At 43.4% G+C, this 27,489-nt stretch overlaps 1 protein-coding gene across 2 annotated transcripts; it reads left to right on the top strand.

The window, feature by feature from the left end:
* The first annotated feature begins 828 nt into the window (after nt 1-828).
* On the top strand, nt 829-27,455 carry CLCC1 (chloride channel CLIC like 1). Of its 2 annotated transcripts, none has more exons than XR_003911563.1 (12): nt 829-918; nt 10,425-10,565; nt 10,953-11,051; nt 13,589-13,696; nt 17,307-17,528; nt 17,762-17,902; nt 20,008-20,101; nt 21,082-21,179; nt 21,435-21,581; nt 23,361-23,702; nt 25,116-25,478; nt 27,145-27,455. XR_003911563.1 is itself a non-coding variant. In XM_029946337.1 (12 exons), exons 2-11 carry the CDS (start codon nt 10,437-10,439, stop codon nt 25,371-25,373), a joined length of 1,638 nt encoding a protein of 545 aa, XP_029802197.1. In that variant the 5' UTR covers nt 829-918; nt 10,425-10,436; the 3' UTR covers nt 25,374-25,403; nt 27,145-27,455. The 2 variants fall into 2 exon arrangements, 1 of the variants encoding a protein (XP_029802197.1); XM_029946337.1 differs by having other exon boundaries at nt 25,116-25,403.
* Nucleotides 27,456-27,489: the final 34 nt, after the last annotated feature.

A 27,489-nucleotide genomic window follows, 5' to 3' on the forward strand; every position in this document is an offset into this window, starting at 1 on the left:
CTGAGCGAAGTAAGCCAGGCAGAGAAGGACAGAAACCATATGTTTGCACTCATAGGTCTAGCAGGAAAACAAGAGAGACCTAATGGAGAACCAGGGGGAGTGGAGGAGGGAGAGAGAGTTGGGGAGAGAGAGGGATGCAAATGCTGAGAATGAACTGAGGGTTGAGGGGGAAGGAGGAGGAGGGAAAAGAGGTGGTGGTGATGGTGGAGGGCACTTAAGGGGAAGAGCACTGGGTGTTGTATGGAAAACAATTTGACAATAAAATATTATCGAAAAAAAGTGGCTAAGATGGTAAAATTTATGTCAGGTATATTTTAATCTTAAAAAACTGTAATAAGCAACATGCACACTCATGTGTACCACATTACACATTTAACACGCTTTCAAATTTGTTGCCAGTAACTCTTATGTACTTCTCTTTTCTTCCTAGTGTGTAAAGCTCATCATTTCGTCTTTGGTGAGTTTCCTGAAACTGCAAGAGCAGCAGTTAAAGACAAATAAAAAATTACAATTTGCAGCTACACCATAGTGAGGATCTCCTCTACTCCCATATATAGGACTATCCTCGTCATTTATTATACCCTACTTAAATTACTATTGTAGATGTTACACATTCGGACTTACAAAGCACATCAGTACCAAGAAAACACGCTTGGTATTCGTATATACTTGGCTTCCTTGTAAGGTTTCACTTGCAGACAGTTCAGCAAGCTGATCAAACTGAAAAATCCCTAGCCTAAAGTCAGCGGACAGAGCTAGACTCCGCCCCTCCCTCCGGCGGGCCAATCAGCCACGCGCCCGGGAAGGACACACAGCTGCCCGCCGAGTAAGTCGATGAGGCCGCGCAAGAGGCCCGTCGCCCGCTGAAGCGTTTGCACGGCTCCGGCAGGCGGCTCGCCATCTTTTCCAGCCAGCCGGGTAGGTGCCTTTCTTCCCTAGACGCAGGCTGGCGGCCCGGCCGTGAGTCGGCCCGGTCGGGTGTCTGCGCGGGGGGCGGATTACGGGTTCGGACCCGGAGGGTTGGGGGGGGCGGCGGGCGCTACCGGGGGCGGTGGCCGCGCTCTCCGGGGCTGCGGTGCCAGCATGGGCGAGGACCCGCCGCCTTTTCTTCCGGAGCAGCGTCCTGCTGCTGTGGAGTTACACGGTTCAAAGAAGGGCCTAGGGAAACGGGCAGCGAGTGCAAAGCCAGACTCGAGCGAACGCAGAATTTCGTGGGCTTCGGTTGTCTCTGGAAACTTTACCCAGCATAGGATCAACACCGCCAGCGGAATAGCTCGGATTTGGTTGTAGTTAATTTTTTCACATCTAAATCTGATTTGAAAATAAGGAGTTAGAGTTACATATGTGTGAGTGGGTGGTGAAGAACAATTCATATTGTCTCCATGGCAGTGGTTAGGAGAGTGTGGTCCCCAGAGGAGTGTCGTCATCATCGTCACCTGGCGGGTTGTTACAGACGCACATTCTCAAGTTTGAGAGCCATAGGCACACAGACTAAATTGCGAACTCCTGACTTTTGGGCCCTGCAACTTCTAGGTTAAAACAGAATTTGACTCAAGCTAGTCTTGTCTTTCTCATACACGTGTTAATCCATCGAAATCAGATACTTTTCTTCTGTGCTGATTCCCACTCGGTAGCTGGAACTTTGCTTGGAGATCTTTCTTGGTAGCTCTCCATGCAAGTTACTTATTATCCTCAGCTGCAAAATGAAGATGACAGTACTACTTCCAAGAGTTTTTGTGAGGATTAAATGAATGACTGTATGTAACAGTGTTTGGCATGTAGTAAGATAGTAAGAGTTTTGTGTGTGTGTGTGTGTGTGTATGAATTTTGATATGTGTCAAAGCCTGAAGCAGATGAGAAAAAGCTATTAAAAAAAACTAGAGGAGAGAGCTTGTTAGTCACTGTCAAGTAGTAGAATCACTGGTGCCCCTCATTAAACTAAACCAACACAGGATGGTTACTTTTCCGTAATACTTTGTTGCTTAGAGTGTGATCTGTGAGCCAAAGTCCCTGCCATTAAGAGCTGTTGGAAAGGCAGAATCTCAGGCCCATCTCAGATGTATTCAATCAGAAGCTGTTTTTAAAAGATTCCCAGCAGGTTTACATGCAGCTTTGTTCGGAGAAAGTGTGAGATCAGCTATAAGAAATGCTTGAGGAATTCCAGCTGTCAGTCAGTGACCACAAGGATTTGGCAGGACTTGAACTTGCAGCTGGTTCCGCTCTTCTACCTCAACTCCTGGTCTTGCATCATTTTTCATTTCTAATTTCTAGTCCCAGTTAAAGTTCTGGATCTGCTGATCATTATTGGAGAAAGTAGCATAGTTGCTAATGGCATGACTTTGTAGGGGTCGTAATCAAAACTCTACTGCTTGAAAGGTTGTGGGTTTCTTTTTTTTTTTTTTAAGAAGCAACTTTTTTAAAAAAATGTTTATTTTTGAAAGAGAGAGGGAGGGAGTTAGAGGATCCGAAGAAATCTCTGTACTGAGAGCACAGAGCCTGATGTGGGGCTTGAACTCACGAACCGTGAGATCACGACCTGAGCTGAAGTTACTTGGATGCTTAACTGAGCCACCCAGGTGCCCCTGCTTGCCTGCTTGAAAGGTTTTTTGATTCCTCTCCCTTTGAATAATGCTCCTTATAGAGCTGTTTTCCCAGATCCCCATTCCTGCACCCCAGATTCCTCACACAGTTACATTCCCGATTTCCTACTAGATCATTTCACCATCTTCTTGATACATGCACTAATGTGATCTCTGTCAGCTTCTCTTCTTTTTGCTTTAGAATCTTTATTTTCATTCCTCCTTATTCATTTCTATTCATGAAGGAGTGTAAAATCTTGTTGCCTATGAGAAAAGCCTTTTCTGGGGTGCCTGGGTGGCTCAGTTAAGCATCAAAATCTTGATTTTAGCTCAGGTCACAACCTCATGGCTTGTAAGTTTGAGCCCTGCAGTAGGCTCCGTGCTAAGCCTGCTTGGGATTCTCTCTCTGCCCCTCACCCACTTATACTCCTGCTCTCTCTTCTTCAAAAAAAAAAAAAAAAAATTAAAAAAAGAAAAGGCTTTTCTATAGCCTTGATTTTAGACACTGCCATCTTCTCAGAGCTTCTGTTCCATTTAGAGACGTCCTTTGTCACCTACTTAGTTCTTCACTCCTTAGAATTAGGTTTTTCCCTATCAGTTTGTGGAAGTCATTTTACAGATGGCCAACTAATTAAGCAATCCTGTGTTCCCCACCCCCCAGACTTTATTTTTCTCAGCTTTTTTGAAGTGTTTAATACAGTTGACTAATGCCACTTCCAAATTAAGCCCCTCTCAGTTTCTACACATTGCATTTGTTTTGCTTCTCTTCTGCTGCACTCATTAGTCTTAACTGTCATCTCTTGTGTTTGGGTCTTCTCAAGACTTTATTCCTTAGTTTAACTTTTTTCCACCCCAATAAAGTATACAGTCATCCAGTATTGGTTTTTTAATTTTTTTAATGTTTTATTTATTTTTGAGAGAGAGAGACACAGCATGAGCAGGAAAGGGGCATAGAGATAGGGAGACACAAAATCCGAAGCAGGCGCCAGGCTCAGAGCTATCAGGACAGAGACTGATGCGAGGCTCGAACCCATGAACTGTGAAATCATGACCTGAGCTAAAGTTGGATGCTTAACCAACTGAGCCACCCAGGCCCCCCTACAGTCATCCAGTATTTCTAATAGTCTCTAGAGCATGGCAGGGATCCTAGGATACCTTTCTCACTGTTACTTAGTATTACATTTTTTTTTTAACATTTACATTATTCTGCAGAGAATGAGAGCAAGCAAGAGGGGGAGGGGCAGACAGGGAGGGAGAGAGAATCCTAAGCAGGTTCTGTGCTGCCGGCAGAGAGCCTGAGGCTGGGCTTGATTCCATGAACTGTGAGATCATGACCTGAGCTGAAATCAAGAGTCAGACACTTACCTGACTGAGCCACTTAGACTCCCCAGTTTTACATTTTTAAACATAAAAAGTTGTGGGTTAAAAAAAAAAAGTTGTGGGTATTGTGGTGGTGTTTTTATCATCAGTGGTTTACTTGATTTATCAGTATATAGGACCAGTTCCTTTGCTCATCATGGTTTCTTTTATTCACACCTTTTCTTATGGAGGTCAAACTTCTTTAACATTATCAAGAGTGTGGGATGGAGACTTTCTCAGTCTTTATGTCTGAAGAAATCTGTGTGTGTTTGCAATGGCCACCATAACAAAATACCACAGATTGGTGGCTTAAGTAACAGAAGTTTATGTTCTCATAACTCTGCAGGCTAGAAATCCAAGATCAAGTTGTCTGCACAGTTGGTTTCTGAGGCCTCTCTAGGCCTGGGATGGCCGCCTTTTTCCTCTTCCTCCCATCATCTTCCCTCTGACCTGCGTCTAAATTTCCTTATCAGGGCACCAGTCATACTGGATTAGGCCCATGCCAATGACCTCATCATAATTTAATTGCCTCTTTAGAGACCTATCTCCAAATACAGTCATATTCTGCGGAACTGGGGCATAGGACTTCAGCATATGAATTTTAGAGATAAACTGTTAAGACCATCATGGTATCTGTCTTTCCCATTTAAAAAAAGGCTTTTGTAAAATCTGAAATATATATACAGAAAAGTGTGTAAATATTAATGTTCTTCTTAGTAAATTATTAAAAAGCATACACCTATGTGACTACTTTCTAGATTACAAAATAGAACTTGTCAGGGTGCCTGGGTGGCTCATTTGGTTGAGCGTCTGACTTTGGCTCAGGTCACGATCTCCCAGTTTGTGGTTTCGAGCCCCGCATCAGGCTCTGTGCTGACAGCTCAGAGCGTGGAGCCTGCTTTGGATTCTGTGTCTCTCTCTCTCTGCCCCTCCTCTGCTAAAACTCTGTCTGTCTGTCTGTCTCCCTCCCTCCCTCCCTCCCTCCCTCTCCCTCTCTCTCTCTCTCTCTCTCAAAAATAAATAAGCAATGGGGCACCCGGGTGGCTAAGTGTCCGACTTCAGCTCAGGTCATGATCTCGTGGTTTATGAGTTCGAGCCCCGCATCAGGCTCTTTGCTGACAGCTCAGAGCCTGGAGCCTGCCTTGGATTCTGTGTCTCCCTCCATTACTCATGCTCTGTCTCTCTCCATCTCTCAAAAATGAATAAATGTTAAAAAAAAAAACAACCAAACAAACAAGAACTAGAACCCTGTCAATATCCCAGAAACCCTCCAGAGCCTTTCCCTTATCTCCTTAATCTCAGAGGGAAAGAATTCAGTATTTTTCATCAAGGATAGTGTTTGCCTGTAGTACTCTATCTGGAAGTTTTCTTTTATTCCTGGTTTGCTAATGTTTTAATTAGGAATAAGTTTATCCTGTTTCATTCTTGATGTGGTGGAGGTGGGGGTGCATTTCTCTTTTCCTTCATTAATCTTACTATAGGTATATCAAACTTGTTTAGTCATTTCAAAGAACTAACTTTGGTTTTATTTTCTCAATTATGAGTGTGTGTTCTAAATTTTTTACTCATGTTTGTTTAAAGTTTGGTGGGGGGGGGGGGGGAGAATCCCAAGCAGTCTCTGCATTGTTAGTGTAGAGCCCCAGGTGGAACATGATTGATTAAGTCATTGGCCACATGATTGAACTCAATTTCCACTTTCCTTTCCTCCCCTGAGGTTGGATGGATGAAAGTTCCAACCCTCTAATCCTGTGCTTGGTCTTTCTGATGACCATCCTCCACCCTGAAGATACTTGGGGCCCAGCAGAGTCACTTCATTAGCACCTCATCACAGAAGACTCTGCCGTCACTCAGTCCCTCAGGAAATTTCTAGGGCATTTGGAGGAACATGGTCAAAGACCAGATATCCTTTATTATATGGCAGGGACCCTCTGCAGATCCTGGGGTTCTGTCTCTGCAGCTTTCTCTGCTTTGGTCCCCCCAGATACTCAGCTCCATTTTCTCAGCTTTCTGGGCTCTGCCTAAGTTCCCCCTCCCTGTGCTCATGGCCTGGAAACTGTTAAGACACTAAGCTGGGGCAGTGGAAGGGCTGTCTGTGTTTATTTCCCATTTTTCTTTCTTTTTTTTTAATTAAAAATTTTTTTAATGTTTTTTTTTTTTTTTATTTTCGAGAAAGAGTGTGAGCAGAGGAGGGGCAGAGAGAGGGAGACACAGAATCCAAAGCAGGCTCCAGGCTCCCAGCTGTGAGCACAGAGCCCGACACGAGGCTCAACTCATGTAAGGACATGACCTGAGCCAAAGTTGGGCGCTTAACTGACCGAGCCACCCGGGCGCCCCTGTTTCCCATTTTTCAAAGACAGTCATTCTTGCTCACCTAGTATCCAGTGTCTTGAAAACTGTTGTCTCATAGATTTTGTTGAGAGGTGGTGGTTTTTCAGGCAGGAGAGAACATTTGGCCCCTGTTCCTTCATCGTGGCCGAAGTAGGAGTCGATGGAGCACTTTGGAGCATGGGGTCCTCTGCCATCCTGACCTGCCTGCTATTCTTTGAGTGCTTCAGAGTTTCTCCCCACTCTCATCTTTTGCTTGCTATGCCCAGTCTCTAGATGTTCTTTTCCCAAGTCTTCCTCAGGTTAGCTTCTTACCATTTTTCTGCTTAAATGTCCTTGTGGTTATCTACTGCTGTGTAACAAGCCACCTCCAAGTTTAGAAGCATTTAAACATTTTATAATTTCTCATGATTCTGTGGGTTCATGGGGCTTGACTCCTCTGTGTAGTTCTTTTATTCCATATGAAGTTGGCTGGGTCACAGGTCCGTTTCCACGGGATTGGACTGGAACCACCAAGATGGCTCATTTACCGGGGTGGCTTTGACATTGGCTCCCGGCTGGCAGCCTCTTGCGGCCCTGCACCTGGCCTCTCCATGTGGCTAGGTCTTCTCACAGCATGGCAGCTGGGGGCCAGGGCAGGTGTTCCAAAGCGCTGATGGAGAAGCAGCTGGGCCTCAGAGGTCGGGCCCGGCCTGGAACCAGCACAGCATCACTTCTACCACAGTATTTTGGCTAAATATTGTGAACCTGTGTAAAACATTTGTGCATAAGAGACTCCATTTTGTGACTGAAACTTCATCCTGTTTTAAAAACTTTTTATTTTTTAGAGAGAGAATGCAAGTGGGAGGGAGGGACGGGAGGGGATAGAATCTTAAGCAGGCTCTATGTGGGGCTCAAGTCTGGGATCATGACCAGAGCTGAACTCAAGAGAGTCAGATGCTCCACCAAGCGAGAACCACCCTGGTGCCCCATTCGTTCTGTTTCTGAAACAGGAATTGCATCCCGCTGTTGAACTGGGCAAGGGCATATGACTGAGCACCTGACTGCTGTATCTGTGTTTTTTACAAAAACTGATCGCTCTGCAAAAGGGACTTTGCTGGCAGCTAATATAATATACCTAGGAAACCAATGAATTATAAATTGTAATAATATCCCCCAATTATAATTTTTGGGAAACAACTGATGTAAAGTATCTTACGTTTCCTCCTTTTTCTTATGAAAACCCCTAATGTTTTTCCCTGCAGTGGGGCCACAATTTGGGCTGCTCCCCAAATTACAGTTCTAAACTCGAAATAAACACTTGTGTACCAGTTCTTCCTCTCTTCTTGGTTGACAGTGGTCACGGGTTAGCCCAGATTCAGGAGGAAGGAAAATAAACTCCGTCTCTTGCTGGGGACTTGACAGAATTTGTAGGTATCTTTAATCCCCCCAGAGGCCTTCCCTAAAATACTCAACATTTCCTAACCCATTCATACCATTGTCTTGCTTTATTTTTTTCACAGCACATATCACTACCTGAAATTATATTTACTTTTTGGCTAGGTTATTGCCCCATCCTGGCCCCATCCCCATGTCCTCCCTCTATGTAGCTTCTTAACAAATCATGACTGGTCTAGTGTCTTGGTGTCCCTGTCACATAAGACAGTGCCCAGTATCCAGTAGGTATTTAGGAGATGGTGTACACATGAATGCCAAACTTCCCGCCAAAACCATGTTCTTATTCTGAATTTCTTTTTGAAGTTAATGATACCACGTGTTTGTAGTTGGTCGGCCTTGAAACCTTGGCCGTGCTTGCCATCTTTCCTCTTAACCTGTGTTCCGTGTCTGAGGCCTGTATAGCTAATCTTCAGAATGTGATTCAGCATCTTTTTGCTATTTCAGCCTCCTGTGAGGACTCTCTGAATCCAGTTTTTCCCTCATTCAGTACACTTAGTGCTACTTTCATCTTCCCCAAATGTAGCTCCCATTGAAAGCTACACTGAAAGCTACTGTTGGCTGATAAGGTTGACCATAACCTTCACATCAGCATTGTCACCACCACATCACCACCCACCAGCTCCTGGTCCCTCTCCCACCATGGCCATCCTCGAATTGATGGTTTCGAAAGTTCACTTTGCTCCTCTGCCTCCCTTACCTCTCACTCTTAGCGTGTTACCCACACTTCCCGGTCTGTTTCCCACACCCATTCCTCCATGAAATCGTGCCCGTGTCTCCCAGTCAGATGTGCTTTCTTCATCCTTTGAACCTCTAAAACCTTGTGAATCCCTGTATGGCTTTGACCATTTGCAGCTTAACGTTTATTGAGTATCTCTCATGCGCCATCTCTCAGGCATTGGGCTTGGAGATGTGGAGGGGACAAGATGGAGAGCCGTCTGGAAGGTGAATTCCAATTAGAGTAAGATATTCCCTTCCCCTGGAAAAGTTCACTTTACAGCACAGCGCTTTCCCACCCTGGCTGCATATCGGAACCACCTGAGGGCACTTTAGAATTCCAGTGCCTGGGTCCCACTCTTAGAGATCTGATTTAATTGGCCTGAGATGTGGTCAGAATTAGAAGCTTGTCAGGTGATTTTAAACACACAGCCAAGCTGGGCAGCCCCTGTGCCAGCAGAAGAGACTGGCCAGGAAGTGGCTGATTTCATTGTGTGTTGTGCTAGAAGAATAAACAGAGCACTCAGGGAGCACCAAGGAGGAGTGTTTCATTTAGCCTGGAGCGCCTTTATTTTTATAGGTAGTCTATAAACTCAGGGCGTTCTCATCTTAGAATTCTCTTATTTGATTTTTGTTCATAGTAGGAATAAGATAGGATGTCCAGCAGAACTTTCTGCCGTGGTGGATTGTTATCTGTCTGTACTGTCCAGTATGGCAGCCACTAGCCACATGTGGGCGTGTGAACACTTGAAATGTCGCTAGTGTGAATGAGTAACTGAATTTGTAATTAATTAAATTTAATTTAAATAGCCACATGTGCTTGGTTGCTTACTGTATTGGACAGTGTTGAATAGAAGAGGTATTAAGTATGGACATGATTTGGGGCGCCTGGGTGGCTCGGTCGGTTAAGCATCTGACTCTTGATTTTGGCTCAGGTCATGATCTCAAGGTTTGTGGGTTTGAGCCCCACATCAGGTTCCGTGCTGTCAATGTGGAGCCTGCTTGGGATTCTCTCTCTCTCTCTCTCTCTCTCTCTCTCTCTCTCTCTTTCTCTCTTTCTCTGGTCCTCCCACACCCTCCCTCTCTCAAAATAAATACACTTAAAGAAATGATTTGACAGTGTTTCTGCAGAGGCTGAGGAAGCAAGTTATTTTCTCTGAATGGTTTGGAGATTCAGTCACCTCATTTGAATCCTAATTTTATACTTTTCTAATTTTCCATGTGTTAAAACAATTGTGGGGAAAGGATTTGATTAAATACCTGTTTATTTTAAAGCAGTTCACTGATAAATGATTCACGTATTTTACAATTCTCCCGATTAAAGAGCATGACTCGGTGGTGCTTAATATGTTCACAGATAACGTGCAACAGTTACCACAGTGAGTTTTCGATCATTGTTCATCACCACAAAAAGAAGCCCTCTACCATTTAACTACCAACCCTTCGTTAAATCCTCAGCCCTGAGCACTTACCAGTCTACTTTCTGTCTCTGTAGATTGGCCTGTTCTGGACATTTCACATAAATGGAATCATAATATGGTCCTTGGTGACTGGCTTCTTTCCCCTTTTCGAGGTTCATCCAGGTTGCAGCATGTATCAGTATTTTATTCCTTCCCACGGCCTAATCAGACTCTTTGGTGTGGGCAGCCCACACTTCAGTCATCCATCAGTTGATAGACATTTGAATTGTTTCTACTTTCTGGCTGTTGTGAATAATGTGGTTATAAACATTTCTGTGCAGGTTTTTGTGTGGCTAGGTATTTTCATTCCTTGGATATAAACCTAGGGATGGAATTCTGAATTATATGAAAAATTCTTATTTTCTTTTTGTCTTGGCAAAAATATGTGTGTATGTTTTTATGTGTGAATACATTTTACTGAGTATTTTTATTTCAGTTATTATTGAGAAAGCATTATCTTTGCCCTAGAAGTAAGTAGATAGCCTTTATTACAAAATCATGTCTTCTCAAAATAATTCTATTTCATTATATCTGTTAATTTTTTTTTTAGCCCTCATGCAGGATGCTGTATTCTGTGCTCCTTTGTGAATGTCTGTGGCTTATAACTGGTTATGCTTATGATGATGACTGGATTGACCCCACAGACATGCTGAACTATGATGCTGCTTCAGGAACAATGAGAAAATCTCAGGTATTTAAAAAAAAAAAGCGTGTGTGTGTGTGTGTGTGTGTGTGTGTGTGTGTGTGTGTAAGACCTTCCGGGTTCTATTCTGGAAATAGTCCTCCTCTGTGCCGTTTTTCACAGAGCTGTGCGAGCCTGGGGCCATGTGACCTCCCTGGCCTTCTTGATCCAAGATAATTTCAACCCCACCTGGTTATTTCTGTTTTCAATTGGAACATAAAGCCCGTTGAGCAGCAACGGATTTGATTTTAGTTCCTAGTACAGAAATTTGAGACTCTTTTTTGATTGTTCAGTACAGTTGAAGAATAGGACAAAGTCATAAAATGAAGTCGAATTTCAGTCTTAACTATAGGTTTTACAACTGAACTATAAAAGAAAATCTCTATTTTGCTTTAGGTGAAATATGGTGAGGAGAAAAAAGAAGTCAGTCCTGACTTGTCCTGTGCTGATGAATTGTCGGAATGTTATAACAGGCTTGATTCTTTAACTCATAAGGTTAGAATTTTTTTTAATTCATGAATTTTATATTTACAGTATGTTAAATTGCTCTGTTTCCTGTCTTTGCTAACATTATATATGTTTCTATGTATGTATTGTACAATTTACATACAATTTTTTTCTTTAGTTACTCTGACCTTTTTTTTAAAGAGTACTTTTATTTTCCTGTAGTAACATTTATTTCACCACGTTGACTGAGCATTTCTTGGGATAAAGAATATGTTTTATTTTTTTAAGATTGTACTTTTTATTATTATTTATTTTTAAGTAATCTGTACACCCAACATGGAGCTTGAACTTAACCCTGAGATCAAGAGTCGCATGCGCTACCGACTGAGCCAGCCAGGTGCCCCTATTTTAGTCATTTTTGATTCTCTGTCACCTGTCACAGTTCTTGGTCTTAGTAGGCTCGTGACAGATGTAGCCCAAGAAGAAATGGGCCTATGACCACCTGATGAGCGTTAAGAATTGCTCTTGCAAATATAAGGGATTATTATAACTTAGTGTGTGGGAGCTATTCTTCATTTGTTCAGTCCTTTTATTTGCGAGCTGAAGTAGAGATGACGAGAAAGGAAATAAGTCACGACCATTACGGGGTTTGAATGTGTGTTTGGGCTGGGAACCAGCCTCTTGGCTGTGGAGACCATGAGTCGGTGTCCCCGTGAAGAGGCCTCAGAAGGAGAGGGATGGCGAGGGTCCAGCAGTGCTGAGCGCTCCAACTGAGGCCGTGACAAGGGTTGAAGAGGGAAACGTTGGACTTCTAGGTGGAATAGGCAACATTGGGTAGCCGAGGGAGAAGGGAGAGGGATGGAGTGAAGGAGGGAGGTTTCCAGTTTGAGAGACTGGGAGAACTGTGACCAGAGACTCGGAGGTCAGGATTCCAGATCGGCAAGCACTGCTGTGGCGCCTGCCGGCTGTGAGTGCCGCTCACCTGGTGCCAGCAGAGTGGTGCTTGGATAAAAGTTGCCTCCATTTGGGGCGCCTGGGTGACTCAGCCACTTAGGCTTCTGACTTCAGCTCAGGTCATGATCTCATAGTCCATGGGTTCGAGCCCTGCGTCGGGCTCTGTGCTGATAGCTCGGGGCTTGGAGCCTGCTTCAGATTCTGTGTCTCCCTCTCTCTGCCCCTCCCCTGCTCACTCTCTGTCTCTCTCTCTCAAAATAAAGACATAAAAAAAAATTTTTTTTAAATGTGCCTCAGTTTAACTGTGTTTTGTAGTATCGTGAGTTTGTTTGGCTGCACACTAGGAAATGCAGAAATGCCTTTTCACAGAAATTTTTCATTCCATTCTTTGCAGCATGGGCTCAACCCTGTAAAAATATGATTGGCAAAATGGAGTCTTGAGTTCTTGTTTTAAAATACATTCCCTTTGGGGCACTTGGGTGGCTCAGTCAGTTTCGTGGCCAAGTCAGATAAGGGGCTCAGGTCATGATCTCACGGTTCATGAGTTCAGGCCCTGTGTTAGGCGCTGCATTCACTGTGCAGAACCTGCTTTGGATCCTCTTTCTGGCCCTTTCCTGCTCTCTCTCTCTGAAAAATAAATGTTAAAAAATATTAAAAAAAAAAAAGGAAAACATTCTCTTTTGGGTGCCTGGGTGGCTCAGTGGGTTGGAGCCTCAAGTTGGGCTCTGTGCTGACAGCACGGAGCCTGCTTGGGATTCTCTCTCCCTCTGCCCCTCCCCCGCTCATGCACATGCTCACTTTCTGTCTCAAAAAAAGAAAGAAAGAAAGAAACACATTCTCTTAAAGAGAAATTTACTGCCACATGACTTCTCAAGTGTCCTATCCAAATTCTGTGTGTAATGCTCGGTTATTGTGTTTATCATCTGAAGCCCATTTCCATGCTAACTCAACTCATGGTCCACACTCAGAGCATAAAAGTTGCTTATCACAGGTTCTGGTGTCTGTAAGACGGGTATGGCCCTCAGTCAGCGACTTGACCGCTGTGGTGTTTATGGAGCTGAGCTCAGAGGAAACGATGAATTATATGCTAAGGGGTTGCCGTGTGTAGGACACCGGAGCAGCCATGTTCCTACCCGCCTGAGGCAGCCCACAGAGTTGGGGATGGTCCGTCATTTACAGGAAAAATTGATAAAAGGTCAAAAGTAATACCCACATTCGAGAAACTCCTTACTGGGCCCTTCATTTCAACTTCTGGCTTCCTCTTGTGTTTCTCTTTCTGTCTCTCTGTTCTTTCTTCCCTTCCTTTCTTCTTTTGTTCCTTTGTTCATCGAGTCATTACTTTGGAATTGGGAAGAGGCAGATGGTCCTGGATGTTCTGCTCATCCACATGTCTGCCTCCTTGCTTCCTGATTTTTAGCTTTAAAATTGCCAGTCAGAGCTAAGTGCTAAACATGCTGTTGCTCATTTGTTGCCTTCCTGCCCTTTGCAAAGAGAACCCACAGAAAGTAGGAAGTTCTACATTTTCACATAGTTGATGATAGCAAGCTGCTACCTTGATCTCTAGGCTAGAAACTTGACCTTTACATTAAACTTTGATGCTAACTACTGTTGAATTTATTCTGTGATTACAGATCAGTGAGTGTGAAAAGAAAAAGCAAGAAGACTATGAAAGTCAAAGCAATCCTGTTTTTAGGAGATACTTAAATAAAATTTTGATTGAAGCCAGAAAGCTCGGACTTGTGAGTATTGATGTGATACTCATCAGTGTGGCGGATCTTTTCATGATTTATTAATTTCACATGGGGGGAGGTGCTTTAAATTTGCTGTTTGAATTTTACTAAACAGTTGTAAATGTAATACATTCATGGCTTGGTGAGGAAGTTCTATGCTGGCTCTTGTTTTCTACCACTTACACACTTTCTCATTCTTATGATGTGAGATTCTGTGTTGAGAAAGAGAACAATGTTTTGCGGGGGACCAGCCCACGCACCCCGGTTGAAAGGTCCCGAGTAGGGGGTTGGTGTCGGCGCAATATCTCTAGAAAAGAAGACGGACAAGACAGACAAGACAGACAAGACCGACAACGTGGATGGTGGTTGGTAAAGCCACGATTTACTTAGATGGCCAGGGTCTTATATACCATGGGTGATTACATCATTTCTTTAATGGTTACATAGTTCAAGATTTTTGAAGTAAAGACGTGCTCCAGAAAAGGTCATTTTTATCAGGACAGTAGTAAATAAAAGAACAATCAAGTCATTACAAGGGAGGGATTCCCTAATAATGGTCTGGCTCCAAGTGGAAGATGAGCCTGAAGAATTCTATGAGGAAGTTTACATTCCTTAAGGCCCTTCATCAGTTATGCATGGGCAGGATGCTTATCCTTTTTTTTTTTTTTAATTTTTTTAAAATGTTTTATTTATTTTTGATACAGAGAGAGAGCATGAGAGGGGGAGGCGCAGAGAGAGAAGGAGACACAGAACTGGAGGCAGGCTCCAGGCTCTGAGCTGTCAGCACAGAGCCCGACACGGGGCTTGAACCCACGAACGTGAGATCTGACCTGAGCCAAAGTTGGAGGCTTAACCGACTGAGCCACCCAGGCGCCCTAGGGTGCTTATCCTTTAATAGGCAAATCTTTTGGCAGAGGTCTGCAGTTTACTCCCAACAGCAGACAAAGAGCTAGAAAGCAAAGTAAGGGGAGGGCTGGCGCCACTGACCAAACCTAGTTGATTCAAAGCCTAAAAGTATATGTCTCTTTACAAAGCAATGAGAAAATCACAGACAGGATGAATAGAAGCCACATGTGCGTCCAGGAGGCCAGATGTTGTTTGAGGGTTAATTTTTGCCTACTGGGCCCCAACATGCTTTGTAAGTGCCCCCCCATCACCAAAGCTTTTTACTGTGTCAAGTACTACTTTATGCAATTGCCATGTGCATAGTGTTCATAATTAATGTTAGGATTCCAGCTTTTAGAGTTTTTTTTCACTCTGGGGAGTCAAAACATCAAGAGAAGTGCTTTTTTTTTTTTAACGTTTTTTCATTTTTGAGTGAGACCAAGTGTGAGCGGGGGAGGGGCAGAGAGAGAGGGAGGCACAGAATCTGAAATAGGCTCCAGGCTCTGAATGGTCAGCACGGAGCCTGACCCAGGGCTCAAACCCACAAACCGTGAGATCATGACCTGAACTGAAGTCAGACACTTAACCAACTGAGCCACCCAGGTGCCCCTAAACATCAAGAAAAGTTTTAAGAGGAAAGGAATGTTAGATGAATATTTAATAATCCCATCTTATTTCGGAAGTAAAAAAGCAGATGCTCTCTCTTACATGCACCATTTAATTCAGGTCTTACAAGTGTATTGGGGTCAGGACACCGATGAAGGCAGAAAACACCTACAGTGGAAATATTTAATTTAGTGCTTTTTTTAAAAATAGTAATCAATGACTGCTATTGTACACTCAGTGACGACTTGTGATTTTACATGACACTTTTCTTCTAATTTTGTGTATCTTTTTATACAGGTATCTGTATTCTTAGAAAAGAAAAAAAGAATATTTGTTAGCTGGTTAATGAAAGTAAAATGTTTGTAATGATTTTGCTAACCTGAATTCATGCTAACAAAAATAGTTATAAATATCTATGTTCATAGAAACTCCAATTTTGCTGCTTTTTGAAATTCTTTTTCTCTTTTGTATTACTGCATATTTTAGGCTCTTTGAAAGTTCAGTCAGCAAATGGAAAGTCATAAATGAATCCTAAAGTAAACGGCTGATGTTCGTTATTTGTGGATTCCATAGTTGTGAAATTGCGTGTACGCTGAACTTTTTTTTTTTAATGTTTTAACGTTTATTTATTTTTTGAGAGACAGAGATAGCATGAGCAGGGGAGGGTCAGAGAGAGGAAGACACAGAATCCGAAGCAGGCTCCAGGCTCTGAGCTGTCAGCACAGAGCCTGACACAGGGCTCGAACTCACAAACTGTGAGATCATGAGCTGAGCTGAAGTCGGCTGCTTAACTGGCTGAGCCACCCAGAGGCCCCCACACTGAACTTTCTTTGTAAGCCAGAGTGCGTCCTCGCAGAGCTGTTGTCTGCACTGATGCATAGAGCAGCACAGCAGTTGAGTCGCCTGGTGTGCACGTTCCCCACTGAGGCTGCGCAACGCCATGTTCTGTCTTCCTGTTTCAGTTCTCAGTCTATAAACAGTTACTTTTTCGTGCTTTCTTTTAGTGCTACATATTTCACAGTTTTGTTGATGTTGTTATTTGGCTATTTAAAAAGTTTACACCCAAGAGGGGCACCTGGCTGGCTCAGTCAGTTAAGCGTCTGATTTTGGCTCAGGTCAGGATCTCACGGTTCATAGGTGTAAGCCCCGCATCAGGCTTTGTGCTGACAGCCCAGAGCCTGGAGCCTGCCTCTGATTCTGTGTCTCCCTCTCTCTCTGCTCCTCCCCTGCTCGCATTCTGTCTTTGTCTTTCAACAATAAATAAATGTTTAAAAAAAATTTTTTTTAAATAATGTCCATGAGTAGGGGCACCTGGGTTGCTCACTTGGTTTAGTTTCTAAATCTTTTTTTTTTTTATGTTTTTTATTTACTTTTGAGAGACAGAGAGACACAGTGTGAGCAGGGGAGGGTCAGAGAGAGAGGGAGGCACAGCATCCAAAGCAGGCCCCAGGCTCTGATCTAGCTGTCAGCACAGAGCCTGACGCGGGGCTCGAACCGACAAATCGTGAGATCATGACCTGAGCCGAAGTCGGATGCTTAACCAACTGAGCCACCCAGGCGCCCCTATAATTCTTGATGCTAGTTTAGGTCATGATCTCATGGTTGTGGGATCTAGCTCTTAGATTTTTCTCTCTTTGCTCCTCTCCCCTACTCATGCATTCTCAAAAAAACAAAAGAAAACAAAACTCCCAATAGCACTGCTGTCCAGTGCCTCTGAGCACAAGATGGCTGGGATGTGCCTTACAGAGAAAAACACGCATGTGAGATAAGCTTCGTTTGGGCATGAGTTACAGTGCTGTTGCTGTGAGTTCTTTGTTAATCAACAACATTAAATAAGGTATCTGTCTTTAAATAGAAACACATTAAAGGGCTATGTGTTCACAGGCTGATGAAAGTGTGTTGTTTGGAACCTGACCATGTAGACCTGTACGAGCCACGGTTCCACATTTGTTGACTAGTGTCCTGGGTGACTTTATAGAACAAAATCTCTCGTTTTTATGTGAGAAAAATAGGTGGATATATTACTCTTATACATGTGAAATAAGAACCACATACTGTGTACTTCCAGACTGGCTTTTGTCTTAAAATGTTTCTCTCTTCTATTGTGTTTTTGGCAAATGTAATTCAGCCCGAAGAAAACAAAGATGATATGCATTATGATGCTGAGATTATCCTAAAAAGACAAACCTTGCTAGAAATACAGAAGTTTCTCAGTGGAGAGGATTGGAAGCCAGGAGCCTTGGATGATGCACTAAGTGATATTTTAATTAATTTTAAGTTTCATGATTTTGAAACCTGGAAGTGGCGATTTGAAGACTTCTTTGGAGTGGATCCGTACAACGTGTTGATGGTAAGGTGGCGGGAGGGGACGTACGTAACAGCTTGTCTTGTAAAAATCCCTTAAAACCTCCACCGTCATTCTGTTCGGAGCGCGGAGACACTGCTGTGCCGGCGAGCGTGCCGCAGAGAAGCGCCCGGGCTGGCCTCTGAGTCCGGTTCGTTGGTTTTGGTTGACGCCTCCCATCTTCTGGTGGGGAGGATGGCGTGGCAGTAACTCTGCTTTCCCTTCTTCCTGTTTTTGAGGTGCTTCTGTGTCTGCTCTGCATTGTGGCACTGGTGGCTACTGAGCTGTGGACGTGCGTGCATTGGTACACCCAGTTGAGACGTGTTTTATTCATCAGTTTTCTCGTCAGCTTGGGCTGGAATTGGATGTATTTATATAAGGTATTAAATAGGTGGGAGGTTTTTAAATTTTCAAATGTCACTTCGTAATAAAAGAAGGCCGCGGCACATGGAGAGCTGATACGCAACCTTCCTGAGAGCTGGAGGCAGTGGTTGGAGGTGGGGGTGGGGAGGGAACAGCCGCTGCACACGTGCACCTGCTGGTTTGGGCCCTTGACCAGTCGGTGTGGTCCTCATCCTCACAGCCCAGTTTCTGACAGGTAGCAACTGGGCGGCTAAATCAGAATAAAGCTAGGTAGATACATTTTTAAAGACTTAATGTAGGTAATTTAGGGGTTTGTCCTTTCATTCTTTGGCAGAAAAGATACTGAAAGATTATTTTTTAAAAGTTGTTATTTTCTGAATGTGAAAGTGGTATGTTGATGGTAGACAATTTAGAAAAGATAGAGAACTTTCATTTTTTTAATTACCTATAATTTTATCACCTAGAGATAATCGCTGGCAACATTTTGAGGTATTTCTTTCCAGTCTTTTTTCTAAATTTCAATTCTTTCGGGGTGCCTGGGTGGCACAGTCAGTTGAGTGTCTGACTTTGGCTCAGATCAGACCAGATCTTATGGTTCGTGGGTTTGAGCCCCACATAGGGTTCTGTGCTGACAGCTCAGAGCCTGGATCCTGTTTTGGATTGTGTCTGCCTCTCTCTCTGCCCCTCCCCAACTTGTCTCTGTCTCTCTCTTTCAATAATAAATCATAAAAAAAAATTAAAAGTTTCAGTTCTTTAAAAATTGGGATTATACTGAATATAGACAGTCAAGTGAAGCACTACTCTTCCTGGCAAAATAGCATGACCATTGAAGGGCAGTTTTAGATCTTTCTAGCAGGGTGAGTCAGGTAGCAACATATTTTCAGTGCACTTACCTGATTTAATTTTTTAAATTTATTTTTGAGAGACAAAGAGAGGCAGCACGAGCAGAGGAGGGTCGGGGAGAGAGGGAGACACAGAATCTGAAGCAGTCTCCATGCTCTGAGCTAACGGTCAGCACAGAGCCCGATGCGGGGCTTGAACCCACGAACCATGAGATCATGACCTGAGCTGAAGCCGGACGCTTAACCGACTGAGCCATCCAAGCGCCCCTGCATTTATTTGATTTAAATCATTGTGATACATCCTTAACTTTTTGCTCTAAGTCCTGTAGCTTCTAGAACTAATTCTTTACAGATTAAAGGAAGCAAGTTTGGTTGAATATTCTCTGTGATTTCCCCTACGGCTTGATATATAAAAGATATTGTCTTTATATAGACCATTTGTGCCAAAAATCATCCAGAGCAAAATGTTTTATTGTGAACTGGAAAAAAAAATGAGTAGTCATTTAACATATGTAAGTGTATTTTGGGATGTGCTGTGAATTATATTTGAACTAATTTTTTAAAATAATTTTTTCAGCACAAAGGTTTTCCTTTCTTGTCAAAAGTATTTAGGGGCGCCTGGGTGGCTCAGTCAGTTAAGCATCCGGCTTCGGCTCAGGTCATGATCTCACAGTTCGTGGGTTCAAGCCCCACGTCAGGCTCTGTGCTGATAGAGCACGGAGCCTGCTTCCGGTTCTGTGTCTCCCTCTCTCTCTGACCCTCCCCTGCTCATGCTGTCTCTCAAAAAATAAAGATATTAAAAAAATGTTTTTATAAAAAAAAGGACTTATAAATAAGGCAGCTGTAATCCTTTATCCTCACTTGTCTTAAACTGTGCTTTGGGGGCACCTGGGTGGCTCAGTCGGTTAAGCGTCCATCTCGGTTCAGGTCACCATCTCACAGTTTGTGAGAGGCCCGCTTCCAGCTCTGTGCTGACAGCTCGGAGCCTGGAGCCTGCTTCCGATTCTGTCTCTCCCTCTCTCTGCCCCTCCCCTGCTTGTGCTCTTTCTCTCTCTCTCTGAAGGATAAATAAATGTTAAAAATTTTTTTTTTTAATTAAGAAAAAAAAAGACTGCTTTGCCATGAGGTGAAAAGAGCTACTATTTTGAAATAATAGGCATTTTTTTGTATCAAACAATGTGAGCAGCCTGGTGTCTGGTAAAGACCCGCTCTGAAGTAGGGTTTGGACACATAGACGTCAGCTCACAGCGGCAGCGCTCACGGCTCTCTTGTGTTGCCAGCTGGCCTTCGCACAGCGTCAGGCCGAGGTGGCCAAGATGGAGCCGTTTAACAACGTGTGTGCCGAGAAGGTGGACTGGATCGGAAGTCTCTGGGGTAAGGTGTTGGTTTCCTGGGCCTTATTTTGAATAGAATTTTTGAGGAGAGAACTATTAGTAATTACAGAGAAATGGTAAAATGCCAGAAGGAGGCTTCCCATGACTGAATCTTCAGTATCAGAAGAACATGCAAGAAGAGTCAGGTTTCAGACGGTGACTCCTGTGCTCATGTAACATCACAGAGAAGGTGTGGGGCCCGTCTTTGCCGGCCCCAGTGTCCCCTCCATTGGACCGCAATGGAGCCTGTGCGCATGTCGTTCTAGTCCTTCGGAGGAGGGTCCAGCATGTTTATTAAAGAAGTGAATTAGTGTTTATATAAATTAATACCCATCTTAGACTTAATCTCCTGATAATGACTTATGAAACCTTATCCTGTAACTTTACTATACATTTTTTAACTAAGAGGAAAATTATTTCTTAGCTCACAGACTTTATAAACATTGTCACTCATGTTGACTGTCTTTTAGTTCTGTATATCTAGCAGTAGGAATGGTTTAGTGTTCAAAGGCACTTCATAAATGCACGTCCATAACTGACCCAGAGTAGAATCTCAGCGGATTGTACAGAACAGGGTGTCCAAATTAGTGTTTCTTCAAAAGTTCTGGGAACTAAACCAATGCGGTCTTGCTTCTTGGCTGCCAGGATGGTAGCTTCACATCATCCAGCGATCTCTGATTTCCCCAGTTTTACTTGGATCCATTTGTATGTGTGAAGAATAGTTTTTAATATTTACTGTTTAGAAATTTTCATAAAATGTTTTATCTGCATAAGACTTGTATAATTTGAAGGGATTTTTTTAAATAAACATTTTGGACACAGGTGAAAAATTTTTCAGTCAGTATTACAGGGAGTCTATTTGTACAGCAGTTGAAATTGGTTGGTGGCAGGGACAGAGACAAAACTAAAGTGTTGTCTTATTTGGGAATGAAATGCAACTTTTTAAAAATGACTCCGTGTTTTGCCTGTTTCTCTAAATAGAAGTGTTTAGAAGTTCAGTGACCTATCAGGATGACCCGTGCCAAAAATACTATGAACTCTTGTTAGTCAACCCTATTTGGTTGGTTCCACCGACAAAGGTAAAGAATACATTTTGTCAAAATTTCTTATACAAAGTCAAAATCTCTTGTATATATTAAAAGTATTTTTACAGTCAGTTTGCTAATGATAAAGCTTTGCTCTAGAAAAAATACTTCCATTACAAATGATTTTCACATTAAAAAGCATTTGAATTTATGAACATAATTTCATCCCAGTGCAGGTGAACTTTCGCTTGTTCTGTGCGTTCAACCATTTGAGGGAAAAATTAAGTTGCTGTTACGTCTCTTTGTTAGGCAATGGCAGTTACGTTCACCAACTTTGTCACGGAGCCATTGAAACACATTGGAGAAGGGATCGGTGAATTTATTAGGGCGCTCATGAAGGAGATTCCAATATTGCTTCACATTCCGGTGCTGATAATGATGGCACTGGCTGTCCTGGTGAGTACAGTGCACGACTGTTGACAGGACTTGCAGGAAAAAGGCTATTCTAAAGTCACAGACTTTTTTGCTGTTGTAAATCAGGCTAAATTATGCTGAATGGTATGAAGAGATGATTTTAAAGTGATACAGATGCATTTGTACTTACGTGTATATTCCTTGCTTACGTGGAGAAGCAAGGAAACAAGTGTGATTGTGGGTGTCATGGCAGAGACTTGAATAATGGCACGCTTTTAAATTTGTTAACTTGGTGAATTAATATACATGAAATCAGTGGTTTGAGCCCTCTTTGAGAAAGGGGGCCTTGTTTCGGTCTGAGTTTTGCAGCACTGAGAAGGGAAGAGCGTTGGCTTTAACGGAATCAGGCAGGGAGGTAGAAGAAGGGGTGTACCGAGAAACACTGGGGATCCGGGAACAGACATTTATTACGTAGGAACGTTCTTCGTCATTCATCCATGGCCACTTCAGCCTTCTTCTCGTTGATTGTCAGCTCTTACCCTAAGAAAGCAGTTGTCACTTAAAGCGAAATACAAAGAACTCAGATGTGCCATGGAACAGCCACGTTTGCATCTGTCAAGAAATTAAGCTATGTAAAGGTTACAACTTTAAATAATTTTCAGCCTTTACTTTCTGTGATGGGTGTGAATATACACAACACATGAGCAATTATCAGACAGTACCTCCAGTTTTAATGATTAAATTAAAAAGGATTATCTTCCCTAAGGACACAAAATTTACATGCCTCATTCACTTTGAAATTGTTCCTGTTTTGTTTTTGGTTTTTTGGGCTTGTGATTTTAGGAGTCAGGTTTAGGGGGTATGATTTTGTTAGGTGACGTTAGTTGTGTAGTAGTGCAGATTTCCCTTGACTGATAATGGGGTTACGTCCCGATAAACCCACTGTAAGTTGAAAATATCGTATGTCAGTAGTGCATTTATGACACCCAGCCTACGGGGCATCGTAGCTTAGCCCACCTTACACGTGACCAGAAGCTTGGGTTAACCTGCGGTTGGGCAAAATCATCTAACACAAAGCCCCTTTTATAGTAAAGTACCGAGTGTCTTGCCCAGTTTATTGAATATTGTACTGAAAGTGAGAGACAGAATGGCTGTGTGGGTAGGAGTGATGGAAGCATAGAGAGAGGTTCCACGAGCACATAGTCCACGAGCCATCAGACTGAGGAAGTCAGTCCAGCCCCAGAAGGTTCCACACTTAGAAGGGAAGAGTGAGGAAGACTAAGGTCTTTGGAGTAGAAAAAAGTCTGACCTCACAGAGTCCCTGAAACTGTCTCAGGGATCCCCCTAGGGGTGTCTGGGCCACACATTGAGAAATGCTGCCTGGCTTTTATAAAATGGGACTCAAAGCCTGTTGAAAAGTTACCCTACCTGAGGATGTGTACATCATGATGTGCAACTCTGATTTTTAGCAATTACCTTATACGGTGGGTGTGGAAAGAGACAACCGGTGAGCAGTTACCGGTAGTCCCTTCCCGTGTAAGTTTCTAGACTTTCGCCAAACCGCCCTTGTTACAGTTCAGTCAGAATGTGTTCCGCTGATTGAAATGTCTACGTAACGCTTCATGATTTCTCACATTTTATTGGCTGTTCTGGCCTAGTATTAATCTAAAGAAGAGATCTCTAATGAAACAATCGTGAAATAAATACGTTTATGTCTCTAAATGCCACAAGTCAAGTAAGATAATTTTGTTAGCATCCTGAATAATTTCATTGTGAGTCAGCCATTAAATACTCAGGACTATGTATATCTTTCCCTTCTAGGGTTTCTGTTACGGTGCTGGAAAATCAGTTAATGTGCTGAGACAAATAGGTGGTCCCGAGAGAGAGCCACCCCGGGCTCTTGAGCCAGGTGACAGAGGACGGCAGAAGGAAGTTGGTTATAGACCCCATGGTGGAGCAGGTGATGCAGATTTCTATTATAGAGGCCCGATCGGCCCCATTGAGCAAGGCCCTTATGACAAAACATATGAGGGTAGAAGAGATGTTTTGAGAGAGAGAGATGTTGACTTGAGACTTAAGAGTGGCAACAAGAGCCCCGAAGTGCTCCGGGCCTGTGACTTACCAGACGCAGAGGCGGGAGAGCGTCCCAAGGCGGTGCCCAGTGTAAGTCAGCAACTGTTCGTTTTGCGGTCCCTTGTGCGCAGCCTGAGGGCTTCCTACAGAGCTTCTGGCTCAGCATTTTTTCCTCTCTTACCTTTCACAGTTAATTATATCGTTTTTGATATAATTGTTTACTCTCTCCTCCTTTCTAGTCAAAACTTTGGCCTTCTCAGAAGAAATAAAGCAAGATTTCATTTTTATGTAAAATACTATTTAACGGTAGTTAGAACAGGTGGTAGTTCATATGAAATTTCATTAGGAGGCCAAGGAAGCATGACTAAAATGTCAACCTTTAAAGAGCTCAAAGAGGCGTCCTCACCAAAGTTTCGGAACCCTGGGGAACCCGCAGGAGGGCCCTAAAGGCTCAGCTGGTGGAAGAGTGGGCGGGGCGGGGTCGCACCACACTTTCCCAAGTCTTTGTATCATTGGCTGGCTAGACTCTACTTTCTACCTGCAGAATGTTGGGAGGGGTTTACATTATGGGCCATTTAAAGGGACATTTCCATTCCTCTTTGAGAAAGGAATTGATACTGTCATCTGCAAAGTTCAAGTTGCATCTGTAACCTTTGAGAAATAGCTGTGAGCGCAGTAGAATCTAGGACATTATAGAATCCCTTCCAGGGAGTTTCTTATAAGAAGAAACGTACCTGCATACATCTAGAAAATGTTCAGATGTGCCTTTCGGCTTTAATCGGTAATGGTAATGTACCGTTCATCCCAAATCCTCACGTGAAGTCCCAGCTCACTTGAAGGGAGAGCTGGTTATCATGGTGACGCGGGGCTCCCCTGATCTGCCCAGAGTCCCCCCCCCCACGGATCCCCCCGCCTCCTGCTCTCCTGCTGAGCTTGCTTTCCTTCAGCCACAGGAGCCTCCTCACTATTCTGTGAACTTAGAACCTTAGACTTGCCGTCACCCTGTCTAGAATGCTGTTCCGGTATTTTCACATGGTTCATTTCTTCAGGGATTTACTCCCAGATCACCTGACTTAAACCCAGTGTGGGACTTTAATTTGTCACTTCTTTCCCCAAGCTCATCAGAAGTTCCAGTGAGGGCATGGGTTTTGTCAGGTTTGTTCCTGCTGTGTCCCCAACAGATAGAACTCAAACAGACTTAATAAATAATTCAAAGGAATTATTCTCACCCGGCAAGAGGGGTTAGCAGTGTTTACCAGTCCTCTTGACCGCTCCTGAGTCCGGGCTGCAGACCGCCTGCCGGACCCTCAGGGGTGCCCCATGCCTCCGGGTGCGGTTCTGGGGGCTTAGCAGCATCTGCACCCTCACAGTACAGCACTGGAACTGGGAGTTGAAAGAGTCCTGAGTTTGATACAACCCATTTGCATGGAACTTGTTAAACATGTTTGATTCCTGAGCCTTCACATCACATTAATAAAACAATTAAAATGTATTTCTCTACAGCATAAATTACCTCTTTTGGCTGCAAAGCCCAAAGAGATTGGTGGAATCCCAAGAGGAGGCACCCCGCCAGAAGGCAGCACTGAAATCAGCCAGTCCACTGAGCCCGTGTCTGGCCCAGAGACCTCAGAGAAGGTGGAAGGTGCATCTGGAGAGGAAGAGGGCCAGCTCAGGACCGAAGCCAGAGGCAGCCCAGAGGAAGGCGGTGCATCCGGCCCCGCCAGCTGTGGAAAGGATCTGGATGGTGGCCCACGTGGCTAGAGGAACACAGACTCAGACTACAGCTCTGAGGTGGTCTTTGGGTTTTGTAAAGTATACTCTTCACAGTCATGGGCTGTTCTCTCCACATATTCTGACACTATACAGGTGCCAACTTCTACATTAATATTTTTACTGACTGTCAGAATGAATGAATACGCATGTTTGTTTAGTTTTTAATCTTTTGTCAGTTTAATTTCATTTTCATATTGATACCTCCCATAAAGTTTTAAAGTGTTAATTTTAGAAGAGAATCTCATAGATGAACAGATGGCAAATGGCACTGATTTTGAATAAAGAGGTCAGTTTGAATCAGGGGAGAGTGAAAAAGAAGTTGATGGTTCCCGGGCATAGATAGGAACCAACTAGCCAATACGCGTGTTCCCTTGCGGGAAGTCCGAGAACACCTACCATAGTTAATTTGTCAGTTGTGCATTGGATTCGGTACTTTCTGCGAGTGGCAGTACTCAGAAACAGTTTTTAAGGCAAGTCCACTGTTGTCAAGTTTTCTCTCTTCATGTACTTTGTCATCTTAACGCAGCCACGGAGCGTTGTGTCCGTTTGTCTCTCTCTTGGCTGGCCCAGCCCACCATGGCTCTGCCATCCCCATCCCGTCTCTGTCTCTCAACTCTTCCAGCGATGACTGGGCCGGCTTCCTGGCCAACTCTCTTACTTTCCCCTCAGTTAAGACAGAGCTGAAGATTGCCGGGAGAATTCAGCACAGCTTACGTTGGTAATCTCGGTTTTACATAGTCCGTACACTTTGAGAATAGCTCTATTCTATCCCCACCAAATATGTACTTTAAATATTGGTCGAGTACATTATTTTGCTTAACAGCATAATCTCTCTACATCCTTGGTTAAATATTTTTTCAAGATTTTTTTTTAATGTTTTATTTTTGATAGAGCATGAGAGGGGGAGGGGCAGAGAGAGAAGGAGACACAGAATCCGAAGCAGGCTCCAGGCTCTGAGCTGTCAGCACAGAGCCTGACGCGGTGCTCGAACCCACGAACGTGAGATCTGACCTGAGCCGAAGCCGGAGGCTTACCCGACTGAGCCACCCAGGCGCCCCATGGTTAAATATTTTAAAATGCGATTGTCAATGAAGATTTTTAAAAATTACCTCAGCAAGAGGATGTAAAATTTAATGTTAATATTTTCCAGTTTAATATTGCAGACATCTTTAGTATTTCATCAAAAAAGTAATTTTCCCCCCAAAAATGCAACAGGATTTTGTGTAAAAGTTTATAACGTAGATATGTACTATATGAACTAAGGCAAGGATGCCTGGAGTTTGGAGCAGATTTGTAAACATTGATACATATAAAAGCCTCTCCGGGTGCCCGGGTGACTCGGTTAAGCATTTGACTTCAGCTCAGGTCACGATCTCATGTTTTGTGAGTTCAAGCTCTGCGTCGGGCTCTGCTGAGGGCTCAGAGCATGACGCCTGTTTTGGAGTCTGTGTCTTCCTCTCACTCTGCCCCTTCCCTGCTCATGCACGCGTGCTCGCGCTCTGCTCTCAAAAGTAAACATTTTTTAAAAAAATTAAAAGAGCCTCTTTGAGGGCCAGACCTGGTCAGGCTAGTTGGTGACTATGCGCCCAGGTGGTTAGGTGTCCTCTGAGCTGTGATCGGACTCTGAAGTGCTGTGAATGGTTACAGTCTGTACCAATGCGAGTGGAGTTCATGCTGTTTGAACTCCTGGTTTTGTCAGTCCAAAAAGGAATCTGTAAAAAATTAAGTAAAATTCCATCTTTGTATTTTTTCATTACAGATAACCATTTGGGGATGCAGTCCACTTTGACAGCTAGCAGAGCGACATACTACTGCTGTTGAATGAGAGCAATTTAGGAAAGACATTAAAGCAAACTGAACAGATCAAGGCCAGTTTATAACTTGGAGAAATAGGCTTGTTAATGTCCAGCTCATATTTATCATTAAAATCAAGGATTATAGTAACAGGCCTTTAGGAAAATCAGTAGGGCAGATAGCTTTTTAAAAGCAGTTTTTAAATGGAATAATGTTGAATGTTCACAGGGTCTAAGAACTATGGTGTACACAAAATAAACACTTATTTTTACATTACTGTGGTTTGGTTTGCTGTCTTGTTCATTGAATA

This window comes from Suricata suricatta, chromosome 8 (assembly GCF_006229205.1).
Source record: "Suricata suricatta isolate VVHF042 chromosome 8, meerkat_22Aug2017_6uvM2_HiC, whole genome shotgun sequence".
NCBI lineage: Eukaryota > Metazoa > Chordata > Mammalia > Carnivora > Herpestidae > Suricata > Suricata suricatta.